This window comes from Glycine max, chromosome 11, assembly GCF_000004515.6.
Source record: "Glycine max cultivar Williams 82 chromosome 11, Glycine_max_v4.0, whole genome shotgun sequence".
NCBI lineage: Eukaryota > Viridiplantae > Streptophyta > Magnoliopsida > Fabales > Fabaceae > Glycine > Glycine max.
The window spans coordinates 17,458,312-17,478,529 of record NC_038247.2 but is presented as its reverse complement, the minus strand read 5'-3'; the positions used below and the strand labels follow the sequence as shown (position 1 = coordinate 17,478,529).

General features: G+C 29.5%; 2 protein-coding genes across 6 annotated transcripts; both read left to right on the top strand.

The window, feature by feature from the left end:
• The first annotated feature begins 259 nt into the window (after positions 1-259).
• Positions 260-1,473, top strand: LOC100782946 (uncharacterized). The gene has a single exon (XM_003538146.5). It carries the CDS (start codon positions 686-688, stop codon positions 1,199-1,201), a length of 516 nt encoding a protein of 171 aa, XP_003538194.2. The 5' UTR covers positions 260-685; the 3' UTR covers positions 1,202-1,473.
• A 5,781-nt stretch (positions 1,474-7,254) lies between these two features.
• Positions 7,255-10,295, top strand: LOC102660957 (vacuolar fusion protein MON1 homolog). 5 transcript variants are annotated; one of them, XM_006591078.4, is made up of 4 exons: positions 7,258-8,122; positions 8,213-8,292; positions 9,473-9,545; positions 10,136-10,295. In XM_006591078.4, exons 1-3 carry the CDS (start codon positions 7,832-7,834, stop codon positions 9,537-9,539), a joined length of 438 nt encoding a protein of 145 aa, XP_006591141.1. In that variant the 5' UTR covers positions 7,258-7,831; the 3' UTR covers positions 9,540-9,545; positions 10,136-10,295. The 5 variants fall into 5 exon arrangements, 3 of the variants coding, with proteins under 3 accessions (XP_014619535.1, XP_006591141.1, XP_014619536.1); XM_014764050.3 differs by having other exon boundaries at positions 9,664-10,295; XR_003263398.2 differs by having other exon boundaries at positions 7,259-8,122; positions 9,473-9,701.
• Positions 10,296-20,218: the final 9,923 nt, after the last annotated feature.

The following is a 20,218-nucleotide window of genomic DNA, read 5'->3' as shown; positions in this document are numbered from 1 at the left end:
TTAACACTGTAGTTTGGAATTTGAGTCTTGATATTCGTACAGTTTTACCTAATATATATATATATATATATATATATATATATATATATAATTTAAAAAAAAAAAAAAAGCAATGGCAAAGTACAATCTTGTGAATCAAACGAGATGTGTTGGAAAAGTTGGAACAGTAAATGTGTGGGTGCTTGGTAGTTTCTCACACATTTCTGGGAAAGAAAAGACAGAGAAGATGGAATCAATGGAATGGAACCTTATCTAGAATGTAACGCGGCATTTTCTCTTTATTAGTTGCTACGTATCATTATTGTTATTATTATTTTCACGCCACACACAATATTAACAAGAATAACAACATTTATAAATCAGTTCCTAACTTCTCTCTCTTTTCCCTGTATTCTTATCCAAAAAACAACAATGAAAACGAGATATATTAATACAACACCGATTTTCGTTTTCCTAACGAGAATAAAGAAAAGGCGATTACTATAGCAACAAACTCTTTATAAAAGCACATCAAAGGAACCATAAACAACAACAACAACAACGTAGGAGAAAGAAAAGAAAAGAAAACCATCGAGGACGAAATTACAACCTAGCACACAGAGATATATAGCGGAAGCAACCAACAGAAGAACCTTCAACAGTTCCTCCACACGTACAACAACGTTGTTATAAAATCACCACTTGCATGCTTACAATAATGTCGAGCAGAAAGAACCACTTCAGTTCACGAAGCCATCGTTTTCTCCCTGTGGCCTCAGACATAGACGACTCTGCATCCCTAACCATGGATTCGGAATCCGCGTTCGAGTTCGACGAGTCAGAGCTTTACAACTCGGTCCAAGCCAACTCGTTCGAGTTCCAGAGATCGCTTCACAGCCGAGGCTCTAATAATTCCTCGGCCAAGAAAAAACCCTCTTCCTCCTCCGGCGCGCCGGCTTCAATGCCGGTCAACATCCCCGACTGGTCGAAGATCCTCGGGGATGAGTACCGGAGGAGGAACAGCTTTGACGACGACGACAACGACGACAACAACGAGGGTTACGACGATGAGAGGAGTGGAAGGGTGCCACCGCACGAGTTTCTTGCGAGGAATAGGGTAGCTTCGTTCTCCGTGCACGAGGGTGTTGGGAGAACCCTAAAGGGAAGGGATCTCAGCACGCTCCGAAACGCCATTTGGGCCAAAACCGGTTTTCAAGACTAAAAAAAAAACCCCACAACCCTCACTCACCGAACCGAATCGAATCGAATCTTTATTATTTTTTTTTTCTTAACCCTTTTTGGTTCTACTTCTGTTACTGTTGTGATTGGTATGTATTTTTAGTTGAGTTTTCCTTTTGTTAATTTTTGGTGGTGGTTACGTTGACGTATATGAGGTAATTATAAGAGGTTTCGGTTATTAATTCCGAAACCTGAGGCTCGTGATTTTGTATCTACGTACGTAGTACCCTCAAGGAATATATATCTTTTTTTCAATATGTTGATGGTGTTTGTTTGGAGAGTGAGACGATATGATATGATAAAGCTGCATGTGCTGTGATAGATCGCTTGAGTTTTTGTTTCTGGGTAATTAATGGCTGTCTTTCATGGATGGTGTGTTGTGTTGATGAAAAATCTAAAATGGGTGAGTGGAAGTTAGGGAGGGGATGGTGGGGGCCGTGATAAAAATAGAAAAAGGAAAGTAGGACCAGCTTTGTTGGGGTGATTGGTGGTGGGGTTGGGTTTTGATATTGGCTTGGGTTAGTTAGCCCTTTAGGCTTCGGACCAATGGGCTAATTAGGCTCTATCATTCTACACCACAAACTTCATGAACTAGTGGGCACTACTCATCAAATATCCATTCATCGCTGGCTTTTTCATTTTTTACATTGAAAATAAATAAACAAATAAATGAATTAAAAGGGAATAGGATGTTGAAAGAGAACATTATCTAAATTTGATTGAGCATGAAATTAGAAATAACACTTATATATCCCAAGTAATATTACTCTATTTTTTTCATAATGACATGCTAACTTTACTTTAAATTAAGGTAAAATTCTGTATTTCATTTATCTTGCATTTAGTTTGTTGACTTTAGTTAATACTTGGGTTGATGCAACACTTTAGGTTGAGGTGGCCCATTATGCAAACTTTACCTTAAGACTAATATGAAGTAGTTATTTTTCGACTAGACATGTTCAATGAGCACATCGAGTTATAAATTTATTTCAAAAGTCATAACTTGTTTGAAAGTAAAAAAGATATCTTGATTTGAAGTGTAATTATAATTAACATTATTTTATATATTAATTGAGTTGTGATTTCAAGACCTTACAAAAAGTTATGACAACCACCATATAATTTCATTCAATAATCATGACAATTCAAATTTTGAATCAAGACACCTTATTTATCATTACTTTTGAGGTTGAAATGTAATTTTTTCTCCTATATAAAATTGCCTATAAATAGGATTGACCTTATTTCAATATCATTTTCTTCTATTTTCATGAATTTTCATCTTATTCCTTTGCAACTCCAACAATCCACCACCATTGTTGTTTTGAAGTTTTTTCTAATAATCTTTCTTAGTTTTTCCTACCTTTTCACTTCCAACTACCTTGTTCTTCCTCTTCTTCCTTGTTCAACTATTTTACACCATGGTAATCTTAAGGGGGGGTGGGGGAAGAAAATAATGGAAGCTTTGTGGGGGATTTCACAAAGCTTCCACTATTGAGGTTGAGATTTGATCATAATGGCTCTTCTTATTAGAAGAACCTTAAATCAAAATTATCCCTTTATTCTTGTTTTTTACATCTTACTAACTTCTAATTCTTCATGATCTATTACTTATCCTCTAATATGTCTTTGGTATTGCTCTTCTCTAATAGGTTTTGGTTTTGATATGGTTTGAGTTTAATGGTTATGGGGACCAACAACACAAAGTTGTATAATTCTACACCACAAACTCCTTGAATTAAAGTGTACTAATAATCAAATATCAATTCATCATTAGCTTTTTTAAATCTTCACATTAAAAAATGAATAAAACACAATCAAAGACAACATCTAATACTGATCATGCACAGTTGTCTCTCATTGTATATATGTGGTCTAAACCCAAAAAATTGAGTTATGATTAGAGGTAATTATATCTATTTTTATATTTAAAAGTACTTTAAAAACTAAAATTATGAATGATCGAGTAATTTTTATGAAGATTGAACTATAATAGGAATTATAATCTCACTAATTTAGTTTAACAGATTAATGATGAAGATGCCTTCATAGCTTAATTTTGAGTGAATTTATAGCAGGGACACGATAATGACATGTTATTTATAACCAAAATCAAAGTTAATTAAGCATAAATTATGGGGTTTATCTTTTCGAATGTCACTTTCTATGTTTCCTGTATAAAGGAATACATATTTAAAAACATGAAAAAAATTTAAATAAAGTGTCATTTTTGTAAATCAGAAGTGAAAATAAAAAAAGGAAATGAAAATAAAATTAAACAATCCCCTTATTTCTCGAATGTGGAAAAAAATTATTTCTAAAAATTAAATTTCAAAACTATAATTTTTAAAAAAAATTAAATTTGGAAAGTCATTTTATTTTTACATGATTTCATATTTTAATTTTCAAAACAATTAAACCGAATACATATAAAAAAATGTTATTGGAATAACAATTTTTTTAAAAATAGGAGTTATTGTTAGAAAAAGAAATGCAAAAAGTAATAACCCCTAAATAAGATTCCAAAAGATGTAGGCCCCTTTGAGGCCCATCTTCACGAAAAACCAAAACGTGGATCAACCACTACTTCATAATTCCCTTTGCCAAAGTATTGTTGTCAAGAAAAGTAGGTGTGATTATGAATTCAACCAAACAAATGGATTTGCCTTCAAAAGAGAAAACAAATGAATTTGATCAATCCGGCTACATCTTGACTAAAAAAATACGAGTTGATTTAATATTCAGGTTTGATAAAATCATGTTTTTTTTTTACTGAAACATTTGATAAAATCATAAAATGTGTATTTCAATCATTGAAGGAATGGACATCAACATGTACATTTTCAAGTCTGATAATACTTAATTAACCCGAATTGACTTATTTTTCTTTCCCCCTGTTTTCTACCATTTTATTTTGTTTTTTATTACTATTTTTATATTATAAATTTTATTTTTAATGTTATTTTGATTATTAAATATTTTTTTGTTACATTATAAATTAACATCCTCAATATAGAAAGTAAGTCTCTCACTTTTTTCATTATTTCAATCAGATATTCTCAATTTTCACCAACAAAAAAAAAGTGATTCTCAATATTCTATATCTTATTTCAATAAAAGTGCATTTCATACAATAACCAAAATGTTTTACATCTCAAACTATCATCTTTATATTGTTATCTCTAATTCGAGTTTCAATATTTTTTAAAAGAATTTATCCATGATAAAAATAGTATTATGTTACAATTTAAATTATTCAATGTAAATCTAAAATATAATTTATATATTATTTTATTTATTTATCATGAATTTCGTATATAATATCATTTAGATATTAATTTTTGTTATGAATCGTAATTATTTAAGAAAAAATATGTATGCCGTACAATGCATTTGTTAAAATACTGCAGTAATTATAAATTATAAATATTGAGATGACCATTTTATCCATACTTTATGGCTACTCGTAAAAAAATATTTGTAATGAGTGAGATAAATAATACTCGCTCAGTGAATTTGGTCCAGAGATATATTTGGATGATTTAAGAATAATTTTTCAATCCTTTAAAAAATAATTTTTCAAATGTATATGTGATAGATAACATATAGAGGAATATATATATATATATATATATATTATCTATCCTTTGTTAGCCAAAATTTTGGGGTTCCTCTTGAAAATGTAAGTAATCATGAGAAATGTTAGGAATATATTTTTTGACATATTTTTAAATACATTAAAACTAAGATAAATAATTATTAAATATGATATGAGACTTATTTTTTTTAGATTTATAAAAGTCGGAGTGATATTTATGTCTTTGTTTATACTTTGTCTTTGATGGTGTTATTATATGTTTGTAAATATTATGAGGACAAGATTTTCTTGCATTAAATAACTTATAACTACCAATAGTTGATATAATGCCTCTTAAGTTTATAATTTAAATCTTGAATAATCATTGGATATGAAATAAATCATGTTTAAAGAAAAATACTCACATTATATGTTCACCATAAAAAACAACTTGTGTAAATAGCATCATTAGAAAAAAAAAAAAAAAAAACTAATGGTTGTGGGGGCAAAGAAGCCCAAGGCTAATAGGACTCAGTAGTTTATAAAAAGGGAATTGCTTGGGGTACCCACTGATTTTCAAAATGATGATATTTTCGGTTATAAATGGCAGCAGGATTTTTTCATTTATGCAGTGCAATTTTTTTTTCCGTAAAATTTCCATCACTTAGTATAATTTGTTTCCGTTAAGGGCAGTTTGGAGGCATATTTGATCTCCAGTGGTGTATGAGGAGTGTACAATGATTTTTGGTCGATTTTTATCGTCAGAGAAGTAAAGATAAGCAAAAAAAAAATTATATGCACATATAGATAAGCAACCCATATGATCATACGGATTGATCCAAGCCCAAAAAGGAATTGAACTTGTGTCACTTGCATTATTAATAAAACACTCAAACCAACTGAACTAATAGACACATTATATTATAAACAAATAGTGTCGTTATATATAACACTAAATTTTTAATTTATATTTAATGTATATGTAAATTTACATAATAAATTTTGTGATGATTATTTTTATATAATAATTAATTTGTTTACATATATAAATTATAAATAAAAATGATAGGTTTAATAAGTATTTACATATGTAAAAAAAATATCAAATTTATTTAATTATCAATTGTTATAAAAAACATCTAAATACATCATTCAATTAAATATCATATTTATTTAATAAACATCTAAATATATCATTCAATTAAATATCAAATTTATTTAATTATCAAATTCTGTAAATAAATTAAATGAATAAAAAATTTCTAAAAAAATAATTTTAAAAAAAATTAAAACATATGGATTAGTAAATAAATTTTAAATCTTAAATTTTGGTTTCACTATTTTTTATAACTACCAAATTTAATATATTTTTAAATTTGATTTCAATCATTATCTTAAACTAACAATCTTATCATATTTTAAATTTCAAATTTTAGTTTCAATATTTTTTATAACTATAAAATCAAATATATTTTTAAATTTAATTTCAATCATTATCTTAAACTAACAATCTTATTATATTTTAAATTTTGGTTTCCATATCTATTATAACTAACAAATTTAATATATTTTTAAATTTGATTTCAATCATTATCTTAAACCAACAATCTTATTATATTTTAAATTTTAAATTTTGGTTTCAATATTTTTTATAATTATAAAATCAAATATATTTTTAAATTTAATTTCAATCCTTATCTTAAACTAACGATCTTATCATATTTTAAACTTTACTTCCCATATCTCTTGTAACTAACAAATTTAATATACTTTTAAATTTGATTTCAATTATTATCTTAAACTAATAATCTTATCATATTTTAAATTTTAATTTTTGATTTAATATTTTTTATAATTACTAAATCAAATATATTTTTAAAATTGATTTCAATCATTATCTTAAACTAATATTTTATCATATTTTAAATTTTCGTTTCAATATTTTTTATAACTACTAAATCAAATATATTTTTAAATTTGAATTCAATCAATATTTTAAACTAAAAATCTTATCATATTTTAAATTTTAAATTTTGATTTCATAATTTTTACAACTAACAAATTTATTATACAATTAAAAATTATGTTTCAATATTTTTATAACAAATTTTAATTATTAAAATTTTCCATTTAAATATCTATTGTAACTAAAAAAATTTAAATTATTTTTAATTATGATTTCAATATTTTTTTTATAAGTAAAAAATTCAATATCTTTTAAATATTTGTTTCAATTTTTTTTAAGTGAGACAAATATAATATAATAATATTGAAAATTAATTGTTTCACCAATCTAATCTTAATTTTAACACTTAGTAATAAATAATATATTTTTTATAAATAAAATCAATTCTTAACATATAAATAAAAATATTATAAAATTTTACTAACATTACAAAACAACATTACACTATGAAAAAATTTAAATAATAATTAATAAATAAAAAATTTCCAAAATAAAAACAAATTTAGATAAAGAAAAATTGAAAAAAAAGTTATTCAGAAAAAAAAAAACATATGGATCAACAATTCCTAAGGAATTTTTTCAGAAAAATTCCATTTGTTGGAGAGGAAGAATAAATTCTGGTTCATGATTTATGGCACGGGATCTATTCATTCATGGTTTATCAACACACAAATGTATAACTCTCCAGGAATTTTAATTGTACTTTTATTCATCACGGTGGGAATTGGATTCAAGCTTTCCTCAGCTCCTAATCATCAATGGACTCCTGACGTAAACGAAGAGGTGCACAGCGGAAGACGAAGAGGAACAAGCACCAATGGTGACAGAGGAAGAGGAACAAGCACCAATAGAGGAACATGAACAAGCAACAAGCACCAACAGAGGAAGCGGAGGAGGAAGACGAAGACGAAGAACGGCATAGGAGGAGAAGGAATTGTGCTGTACAGACAATTTTGCCATTTGAGCACCGGTGCTGGGTGCCCAGCAAAAAAGGTAAGGTCTGAGAGAAAATAATAGACTGGCCCGCAAATGGCAGCTCATGGCGCGATCAGAGTCGAGACAACAACAACATGCATTTCTTCATAAACCCCAAACCCTTCTCTTTCTCTCCCTCTCTTTTTCTCTCTACAATGACTGACTCCGAAAGAGAATCAGAGTCAGAGGGAGAGATTAGGGCTTCCATCGAACCATCCAGCCCCGATAGCAGCGGCTATGCCGGCGAAGGAAGAGGCAGTACCAGCGCCACCAGTGGCTCCCAGTTCGAAATAGAACAAGAGGATGACATGAGAATTGAAATCGATAGAATCTCAATTTCTGATTCCCACACTACTAGGATTCCCGACAAACGCCACTTCAACGAGGTACGTGCATTGCACTCGCTCTGTGAAAATGGATACCTGTAATTGTAAATGTCGTGTTGTATTTCTGTTTGGTTAATGAATGAAGTGTAGGATGATGCTTCCCTATCGTGGAGGAAAAGGAAGAAGCATTTCTTCATTCTTAGTCATTCCAACAAACCTATATATTCTAGGTTAGTGTTTCTTTACCTTTGTCCGCGCCTCTTTTTGTATTGTTGAATTTTCCAAGTAAAACTTTAATTTAGTACCACTAGTCAATGAGGTTCTGACCTTAAGTTTGTATTTGGATGAGCATTGGCAAAATTAATTCTGAATAAAATGGATTTTGTAAAACAGATTTTAGGTAGAATTGATTTTGAAGTAATTTCATTTTTCTTTGGATGATTTTGGTTATAATTGATTTTGAAGTAAAATTTAATATAAATTTTTTGATTCAACGCAAAAGCTACTTAAAGTTGTTTTGATTTAGAATCAATTTTGGACTCATAATCAATTTTGATCTCTTCTCTAACGTGAAACCAAACATGCGAGAAACTACCTAAAATGAATTCTGAACTCATAATCAATTCCGCAACGTGAGACCAAACATGCACTAATCAATTTGACCGTTTGACATTACCAAAAATCAATTTAGTAATTGATTTTGTTAATTGTCAATAGATTTAGTCATTTATTTTGACGACTATTAGTCAGTTTAGTCTCACATTGGTGGAAAAATTTTAGGTAGTCCTGAAATACCACCTGCCCATGCTCCCAGCCAATTTTCATGTGGCATTTATTCAAGTTTTTTAATTTACGACAAAGATTTAATAACACTATATGATGTGTCATGTGGAGACAATGATGTTAAATGGCGGTGCCTACTGCCATGGTGGAATGGCGTGGCTTGTTTTTTGCTATCTGCTATAGGCAATTTTTTAAGGGAAGCACAGCGCCATAGGCCACAATGGTTTGTTTATATGGCAGAATTTTTGCCTTCTGCCATCTGCCATTGATAATACCTGTGTGGAAATTAGTAGGAACCATGATGGTATTGGACCACTTAATAATTCTTGCATTGGTGTGGATAAGTCAATTTGATTTTTTACATTAGGGACCAAATTAATTGTTGGTTGTCAAATTTAGGGATTGCATTGATTGATTATGGTGCCAATTTCAGTATCCAGATTAATTGTGGTGTCAATTTCACAGATCAAATTGATTGATGGTTGTCCACTCCAGGGATTGAATTTGCTATTTCATAAATGCTAAGGACCAAATTGACTAATGATGTCCATATCAAGTGTGAAATTGATGTTATACACTTAAACTTCTTGTTCTGTTATTTTTTTTACACTGTTTGCTTCCTTCTAGGTATGGAGATGAACACAGGCTTGCAAGGTTTTCAGCAAATTTGCAAGCAATCATTTCCTTTTGTTGAGAACGGGTATTGTGGTTGTTTCTCTTTCTGGTTAATTAGATAGCACCTATATTCTTTTAATGTGTTTGACAGATTGCATATTTGAATATAATTTTGCAACGGACACTTCGTTTGCTATTTTTAGGGGTGACTGTCAAATTGGTGAGGGCGGGAAGGCATCAGGTGGTTCATATGTTTTTATCTCTTCATGTTTTTGTGCTTGAATAGTATGTTTCATTTGAGCATTCATTGAAAACCAGCTCCTCAAATTCTCACGAAGAATATGCTAAGCAATATCATTCATATTTTAATCCATGCTTAGCTTTAAAGTGTAAATGACATTTAGTGGCCATCCTTTCTTTTTCATCAATGAACTACTCATCTTATGTAACTAATGATTAAGAGAAAGATGTTTACCTGTTATGTCTAGTTTGACTAATACAATGTTTCAAGGTTGTGAAATCCCTACATTGAAATCATGGCGTAGGTGGTTTTTCTTGTGAAAGGACCAAATTTACTTAGTCTGCAAATATTACAAATTGCATTTATATTTTTGTGCCATTCCGGTTGGTTTAGTTCTCAATTTTTTATTTTTTTTTCACAATGATTGTATGCAGGCCTTGGCAATAAAGACTTGCAACCATGTTTGTCAATGGATAAAAGATGTAGAAAATGAAATATTTTTGCTAGGAGCTAGCCCCTTTTTATGGTAATTTCCTTGCAAATGCTGTCAACACGTACGGTAAATTTTGTTTAATAAAATTCCTTTACAATTTATTCTTTTTTAGTATTCCCTTTGGTCAATTCATTTTATATAGGAAAATAGTTCTTCCTTGTAAAAATCATTATACTATCAATTTGTGAAGGGTATTGTTATTGGCACTACCCGCGGGGATGTCTTTTAGCTATATTTCCAAATTGTTCCTTGGATGGAAACACTACAGACAGGTGTTTTTGTTGCATAAGTGGGGCTGGAAAAACAAAACACAATGGAAGCATGATTTCATTGTACAAGTGTGCAACAGAATCATGTTTCCATTATTATTGGTGCAAAGAAAACAAGGAAAGAATGATTTCGTTGTACAACGTACAACAAAATCATATTTGCGTTGTGTTAATTTTTTCACTCACGTGTGCGCAATAGAATTACGATTCCGTTGTTGTAATGCACAACAACGGAATCATATTTCTGTTGTTTCTTCTTCCTTTTTACTTAACAAAAGTGTACTTTTGTTGTACACCCTTCTCCTCTCCTTCTCCTTCTCCTTTCCTTCCCCTTCCCCTATAGATGCAAATAGATCTTGGGGTCGTTGGGTTTAGGTGTGCGAAGGGTTGGGTCGTCGCATGAGGGTGGGTTGCACGTGGGGTGGTTTGCGAGGGTGGGTTATGTGGCAATGGTGTGGTGCTGGATCTGAGGGGAAGGAGAGGTGATGTGGGGATTTGGTGAGTGGGCAAAAGAGAAATTTTTTCTAGTTTGGTACTGCAAATAACACTGTTGGTAGTGGAAATAGTAGTTCCGTTTAGGCCCTATTCTCATCATCTATTTAACTTTTAAGGGTTATACATCTAAAAATGACGCATATTTTGCGCTTCTAATAGTATGGCAACTTGTATTTGGAGGAGACAGCCCATAGAATAGATACCACAAGTATTTGCAAAAACAACGTGCAGTTCTTTCGGACGTTGCTTCCAGAACCCATTTTGCGAACTTTAAAAAAAATAATAAAATAGTTGAGCTTTTGATATGTATTTGTAAACTGGGATCTAGTTCGGTTGCTTCAACATGGTGCGTGAATGTTATAAATCATTTGATATCATCTTTGATTCCTACGAATAAAAATAATTAATTTTTTAAAATTGCTTTCAATTAAAAGTAGGATTAAAGTGATTTATATTTGAAGATTTGTTCAACATCAAGACTGGGAATCTGGGATGTACAATTTCATGAAGTTCATTGGGGAAAAAAAATCGGCCAGGGTCATCATAAATTTACACCATATATTTGATAATTCTTCCATAATTATAAAAATGAGATGTACAAAAAAAAAAGTCTACTTTCTAATTTAACCTTCCCCTAACTTTTGATGAAATTCTACTAGAAAACATATAAATAACGTTTTCTTTTTGTTGGTCCACTGATACGTAATGCAACTTCCCCTTCCCTTTGATGATGAATGAAAAGGATGAATCAAAGATGGAGAAAGACGAAGGGGACAACATTCCTCCATGTGTCTGACGAGTTTGAGACAATAGAATGGGACTCAGCTTGAACTTGATTATTTTTTTAATATTTAATTATTATTTTTTAAAATTTTATCGATCAATTTTTTCCCACTTCACTAACTGGATCACATTTTCAATGTCAAAGCCTAAAACTGATTTCTTTCTGATGCGTGAAAAAAAGCCCAAAAGTGATTCTAATGAAAGCTATCTTCGTAGGGTAAAGATTTTCTCACACCCTTTTTAATCTTCTAACCTCCCACTTTTTTTTTGTAAAAGTTCTATTCCACCCTTCGCTTCACACAGTTATTCCTCTTTCATCCAAGTGTTTCTATTATTTTTTTTGTTTGATTTCAAAATAATGTTTTTAGTATTTAATCCTCGATATATATAATTTATTTATTTCCTTAATTACATGACATATTTTACTATCATTAGTCCATTATATAATGAATAGAGGTTTTTCTGTAATTAAATTCTTAATATGGTAAAAGTCAACTCATCTAATTTTGACAATTAAACAAGTCAACCTTGATTGGGACGAGTCCCCTCAATATTTTTTTAAAAAAGTAGAGACAATCATTGTCATAAGCCTTTGTTCATTATTAATATTATTTTTAGCATGTTATTGGTACATAATACTTGTTAGTTTTGTCTATATTTAATTTTAATCGAATCTAGTTGGTTGATTTTAGTAAAATGACTCTTTTCAATCATGTTTTTATATCTATAAGATTTAAAACCAATAACTTGTTTAAAAGACAGTCTAATTCTACATTAACTACACATTAGTTGATTGTTATTTTAATATCTTTAAAAGAAAATTATATTATAGTGAAGCAATATGATTCCATATAGTGATAAAATTATTGCAAAAGATCCATTCCCAACTCAATTAATTTTGCCTTTTTTAGTTTTTTCTATTATAAGAAGAAAAGAAAAACAAAAGCAAAAACTAATGCTTGGGAATTGAATCCCTATAGCAGTAAGCCATTAACTAAAACAGCAAATTAAAATCCTTAAGAGGACGACAAAGATTTTGGAAAGGAAGTCAATACACGAGTCACTATCCATACAGTCAAAAGCAAATGATTTTCTTAATTCCTGTGCTACAGACAAGGTTCAATCCATGTTGGCTATCTATCCCTTAAGCCCAACCTGAAGATTGTTGGATATAGCGGCAAACCAAATTATAGTATTTTAGATGCACCTCCTTGCATTGGAAAGATTACAAGTATTGTGAGTATTTTTGTATTTTTTTCCTCTTATCTTTATATTTTTAAACCTAGTAAATTCAAAGCTTTAAGCTTTTGTATTTTGCTTCCTACCCCCATTATTTAAAACCCACTAAAAGCATTAGTTTTTCCATTTTACTTTTTTTTTTCTTGAAGCTTCTTGCGCGCACACGCTAGCTACAACCTTTTCTCCAAGTTTCTTGCACACAGACAACATAATGTAACAAGGTTTTTGATTTTTAAAAAATAAAGTGGTTATGGATTCCCACTATTCCCAAACTCGTCTGAGTTAAAGGCATAAAAGGGGCATTTATCCTTTCTTACTCAGATACAAATGAAGAGCGAGAGAGATAACCATGATATTCTTACTCATGAAAAGAACAGAAGATGAGATAAGCCTTTTTTGTGGTAAGTAAGGTTGTTAACTTTTTATGTAGGGACTAAAACTTTTTTTGTGTGTAAGAATTAATATGTAAAGTTGTGTCAATTATATGGACTAATGAACAATTTAGTCCAAAAATTTTATTTTGTAGTTTAGTTAATAAAAATCTGTCAGGAAATGTTTAATTTTTTCACCGAGAAGAATCAACTATAGATACAAAAATCATAAAATATATTTATATTTCTATTTCAATAATAATTGTAATTTATGACAAAAACAGATTTTTTTATGCATATAATTGCAAAGGTTTTTAATTTCCTTTCAGGAAGGAATCTGGTAGCACTCACGAGTGCATTGTCTCCTCCAAACAAGAATTTCTTCATACATGACCATCAAAATTTGAATCTTTAAGACTTTGTGTTGGGAAATTAACGCTCCCACAAACAAAATTACTCACACCCACAAAGGATCGATCGTGAGAACACAACAAAGATTACACCGTAGAAAAATAATAACAAACACAAGAATTTAACGTGATTCGACACCTCTTACCTATGTCCATGGAACCGTCTCAAAAACTATTTCACTATCACAAAAATAATTACAAGATTGTAACTCACCCCAAATAGTGTATCACTCTACAAACCCGAATATCCCACTTAATGGTTACAAGAAATGATAACACTCTCACGCAAAGATATTTTTCTCTCAACAAAGTGACCTTGTTTCACAATCTCTCTTCTCACACACTCTCTCTCTTCATGTGTTGTATTTCTCCACTAATTCTCTTCTCTATTTATAATGAAGATTCTCACAAACTATAATAAATAAGCTCTTTTGAAAGTTGAAACAAAAATAACTTCCAATGCATTTATTCAATTAACGTTCATCTAGTAAAATGCAATATTTTACTTTGCATTTAAGCCACCTAAACCTTAGTGATAAAAATTCAATTCCCAATATACATGCACCTTATCTTTTGGCTTGAAACTCTACAATTCTCCCCCTCAAGCTAAAAGAGAAATATCCTTCAATCAATTTGAAAGTGAACAAACTCTCCTTCCAACGAAAGTCTCTTCCAACACTTCGACAACATTAGAAAACTTCACTTTCTTCTTTACTTTGTTATCATGGTTCCTCTTCATGGCTTGTCCATCCAAATAACAAATGTTACCTTTATTTTTCTGTCCTCGCAACACCAAGTGTCTCCTCTTGTACACTTTGCATCCCCACTTTAAACTAGCATATTTGTACCTTTATGATGTCATCTCTCCCATAGAAATCATATTGATAACAACAAAAGGTATAAACTTCATATTTGAGAAAATTCGAATAGCACCATCATGAAGCTTCATCTTCACACTCCCTATGCCTTGAACCTTCATTTTTCCACCATTCCCTAACTTGAAATGGCCAAATTCTCCATTGGTTTTCAAAGTATCAAACATCTCTTGATCTCTTCAAATGTGCTTTGAGGCAGCAAAATCCATCACCCATTTTGTTTTAGCAACCTAGTCATTTGTTGCCAAAAACACATCATCTTCATCTTCTACCCTTTTTACTACATTGGCTTTGGAGTTTGCGTCATCTTTGTTCATATCTCTTAATTTCTTCAAGTCCTCTTTCATTTGTTTGCACCTCACTTGCACATGATCATTTTCACCACAATAGTAACATTGAATGTTACTCATATCTCTCATTTTGATCTTCATCTTGGACCATCATGTCTCCTTGAATGATTCCTCCCTCGCTTAGACTCCATCACAACTATTGCATTGTGTTCATCATCGACGTTTTTAGTTCTCATCATTCTCTCATTTTGTCTAAGAGCGGCAGTCATCTCATCCAAATTCAAAGTTGATCTTCCCACAAGTAATGTTTGAATCAAAGCTTTGAAGGACCTTGGTAGTGAGGCCAATAACAACAACGTCTACTCCTCATTAGAGAGTTTATCATTTGCATTCAATAGTTGACTTACTAATTGATTGAACTTGTTGATGTGGTCATGTTGATCTCCTCTCATCTCCATTTTGAGTTGATACAACTCCATCTTCAAAAAGAGGCAATTGGTTAGCGACTTTGATGCATAAATATTCTTGAGCTTCTCCCACAAGGCCTTCAATGTTGTCCCCTTCAACACGTTGTGCTTATTTCAAGAACAAGGACTAACTGAATCGTGCTCACATCCCTCCTTTGGATCTTAGTCCACTCGGTTTCATTTATAGAAGATGACCTTTCATTTTCTAACACTTAATCAAGATCTTGTTGCACCAAAAGGTCTTGAATAGTACTCTATCAAATCATAAAATTTATTTTTCCATCAAACAATGATATCTCGAATCTTTATGTGTTCTGACCATAACTCTGATATCACTATTGGGTAGATTTCTAACACTTTGATTGCGTGCTTAAGAAACCCAAGTGACTAGTCAAGCACTTAATTTTTTTAAACTCACTTTTAAAATTTTATTTTTATCCATGATTGATGATTTAATTTTTTTTGTTTTAGTTTTTATTTATTTTTTTATCCAAAATGCAAGACACAATAAATTTATTATTTAGGTGGAAAAGTGAAAAAAAAAATATAAACCACATATAATATTATTAAGCTATGTTTTGAAAATTAGATCTGTCATTGAATTGGTAATGACATTTGTTAAAAGTTTAATAGTCTAATCGTGGTTGAATTGTTTGTAACCAGATAATATTTTTTTAAATTTTAATACAATATATTGTAAGCAATATTAAAAATAACATAATATTCATTTTATGACATTATTTGTTTTTAAATATATCTTATAAATATACATTTAAATATTTTTTACATAATATTCATTTTATGGCTCCATCACATTGACAATAAGTCCCACATCAGTTGTGCAATTGTGCTAGACTTGCTACCTCAAATATAAAATGTTCCTTCGTCACTCATTCACATGCTCACGGTGTTTGAGTGTTCCACATTTAATTTAAAGTTTCTTAATTTTTAACAAAATTGGATAAGTTTTTCTTTTATATAAAGAATAAGTATTTTCTACTTGAGACAAACAAATTCAAGTTGAAGACTTTTCAAAACTTGAATTCTTATACATCCAAGACTGAATATATATATCCATGGAGTTTAGTCTTGGATGTATATAGACAAAGCTTTTAATGTTTTTAAGATGCATTTGGATTTATTTGGATTTATAGACAAAGTTTTTAATGTTTTTAAGATGTATTTGGATTAACTTTTAAAGAAATATTTTAAGATCGTTTTATTGTTATGATTTATAAATTATTATTTTTCAACATCTAATAAAAATTTAAAACATCAATTTATGGAATCTTAAGTAAAAAAACAATTATTACCCTCTGTTTTTTTTTAAGTTTTAATTTTTTTTAATTTTTTATTTATTTGTCGTTTTTAAAGTTTCAGATTATATTTATTATATTTCTACCCATTGTTACATATTTTTACTTTTTACTTAATTTAAATAATTTACATATTTACAACTAGTATCAGAGTATGCACTTATTATAGAGTAGAAATAAAAATATATACGATAAGTCGATAAGAAATTTAAAATCTTATTTTGTTGTATTTTTAATTTGTGTATAAAAGTTAAAAAAAAATACCCTTAAAGGCAAAGGAATAGAGGTAGAATGGTTCTCTTGAAAAATACATGTAACCGAGTCCTTAGTAACTGACTGTATGATGCTTGTACCAAAATATGATGCCCCATTAAATGCATGGATGTCAATGATGATAAGGTGCGTTCAATTTAGTTGGGTGGGGGAAAAATAATAAATAGGAACAAACTTTTTCCTCCCCAAGCCTCTTTCATCATTTACGTTGGCCATCTTCATTGTGGATTCGGTGGCTCCAATTTGTCAAAGCCACTATTCACCAATTTCGGAGATTAGAAAAAAGTTATGTCCCCCACTTAACTCCACCACGATAATGAACCCTAGTGCTTTTATTACTATATAAAAAAAACACACTATGCTCTTCTTCTGACTTAGGACATTTTTGCCAAAGAGGACTCTCCCTAGTGTGGAGGCCACAACGCATTCATACTCAAGAAAAATACACCATAATTATCCCACTAATTCCGATCACGTGACCTGTTATTCACTTATTGCCTCCTTCACCTTCTTCAGTGCCTCTTGTATTATGAAAAAAAGTATGTGCCTCCGTTACTGTTTTACAATCATCACCACCCCTTTTGGGAGCCACCACCTATTTTAGTATTTGCATCAAAATACTCTTTTGCTCCAAAGTTCAAACATTATTAAGTGTCATTAGTTTTTACAAAAGAATAAATTTATCCGCATAATGGTTTAATCATAATTTATATAATAATATTAACTTTAATCCATAAGATTCACACTTTAATATAAGATTTTGATGATTTCTGGAGAAATAACTTGTTTAATTAAAAAAGTTGTGTTTAACTTTTTTTATTAGGAAATTTTGTTGAACCAATCATAATCATATATTACAAATACAATTAATTTCTCACATAATAAATTAGGAAACAATCATAATCTTTAATGTAGGAACAAAAATAATATAAGTTTAAGTTTTAACAAAAATTCTTATATAGTAAGAGAGAGAAAGAGGGGGAAGGGGGGCAAGAATTCTGCAAACACGGTGAATTGTGATTTGAGTATAGTAATAGCGTTCGTATTTCATGTTTAATGCAGCGTGACAAACTTTAATTAGAGTGCAGCAAAAAATGGTCAAATAAATAATAAATAATACTAAAGTGGTCCAAACCAGAGTGATTGAATCTGCAATTTCTTGGGTAGGTTGAATCCTAGCACATGAACCTAAATGCAATTAGGTTAGAGAATGATAGGTTTAGTTTATTAAAACAATGAAAAGTATATTTTGTACGGAAATGAGTGTAAAAGTTTCTTTTATGATAAAAAAAAATACAAATTTGTAATTGTATGTGGACAGATATCAATTAGACATATCTTTATGTAATTATGAATGAATTGGGACAATAGAGTTTCTTTATTAATTATTTTACTATTTTGAACCCATATAGTACGATGGAGATGTTAAATATTCATACAATGATTAAATTCAAAGGTAAAATTATGTAATTACAAAGACAGAGATAATCAGTGCATTCTGGTAAATATAGTGTGAAATTAAAATAAGTTTATGATTCATGGGAAAATGTAAGGTTAAAAGGCATTTTTTGGTCCCCTATTAAAAACTAGAGAAATTTAGTCTCTTAATTTTCAAAAATAAAAAATGATACTACTATCTAATTTAATGCTTTTACCGTTAAGTTTTTAACATTGATTTTTAGCTAACACAAATTATTTTATGTGACATTTAATTATTAATTCTTCTATGGTCATAATGTTATTAGTTTATTTTTTGGTGGTTACTTTTTTCTTTTAAAAATAAAAATTAGGCTAAAAAAGTTTATTTTATATTGGATTCTTCGGAGAGATAATTTCTTTTATATTGTTAATTAATTATTTATTAAATTGAATTATCCAGTTATTAATAAATAAATTCAAAAAATATAATTATTAGTACTGATCAATGCTACAAGACTACAAACATCATACTTAAAGAAAAACTAGAATTACGGCAACAGGTTGGGGCACTAATATTTTTCTTTCTTTCTTTCTCGGCACTAATAGTTAAAATATAATACTCTTACTACTGTAGTACTAACTTACTAATAAATGTATTCACAAAAAAGAAATACTAATAAATGTAAATTAAAATATTAATTGAGGTTGTAGACTTCTTGCGAGAAAGATTAAATTCTCATAATCATAACTACAGGAAAAATTAAAACCTTTTTGAAAAGATAAAATAGAACTTGTTAAAGGGTGTCCTAAGAATATTGATCAATATTCCTTAAAAAAAACATATAGATCCATAAATTAATAAAAAAAATCATAAAAGATTACTAGTAACATTTTGGTATCTTAATTATACAATAATTACTCTTTTTTTTCCTGGATTAAATACGCACTAAACTAGTTCTAATAAACAAATGGTTTTCTTGTTTTTTTAATTACAACAGATGGTTGTTTTACACTTATAAGTATATGGTGTGAAAATATTAAATACATGCTATCAAATATTTTTAATTATTAAGAAAATAATTAATATTGATATTTATAATATTTTTTTATTTATCATTTAAAATCACAACACATTTATTAAGTACTTTTTTTCGGCAAACAGAAAAAAAAAAAAAACCCTACATTATTTGGGAACTAAGCCCATAGTGGCTTATGATCAATGGAACTACGGAAGTGTTTTTTTATGGACAAAATCGCAAGATCAATGTAATTTGAAATAGAAAATATTTATAATTTTCAATACATTTTAATTTTTTTGTTTATTATTTAATATTTTTTATGAGAATATAATGTAGAAATAGTGATTAAATTATTGTAGAATTTAAAATAACAAATGAATAAAAAAATCTTAAAAAATAGTACAGTACACAAAAAAACGGAAGTACTACTATAAAAAATGGGTAAACATATAATGAAATAAATAAAAATATATAAATACAATACCAGTCAAAACTTATCGATAAGACTAAAATTAAACAACTGGAATTGCAGAACTTTATTTATTGATGAGTGCTTGCAGTTAAATACTGGCCAGTATTTTGCTCTCTGTCTCGCACTAAAAAATAAAAAATAAAAGCTAAAACGCATTTCAATTCAATTCAATTGCGCGTTTCATTAATTGTCTCTCGCCCTCAAACCATGCATTATTGCATCTCATTGAACACCAAAACCCCTCCAAAAAAATAAAATAAAGTTAATCATACTTTTAAATATCAAAATAGTTAATAAGTTGCAGGTACGAGGAACAACCATTCATT

Coding starts and splice junctions, on each gene's coding strand:
- LOC100782946 (XM_003538146.5), top strand. CDS start 686: ATGCTTACAATAATGTCGAGCAGAAAGAACCACTTCAGTTCACGAAGC.
- LOC102660957 (XM_014764049.3), top strand. CDS start 7,832: ATGCATTTCTTCATAAACCCCAAACCCTTCTCTTTCTCTCCCTCTCTT. Junction 8,123..8,212: donor ACAAACGCCACTTCAACGAG/GTACGTGCATTG, acceptor AATGAAGTGTAG/GATGATGCTTCCCTATCGTG. Junction 8,293..9,472: donor AACAAACCTATATATTCTAG/GTTAGTGTTTCT, acceptor GCTTCCTTCTAG/GTATGGAGATGAACACAGGC.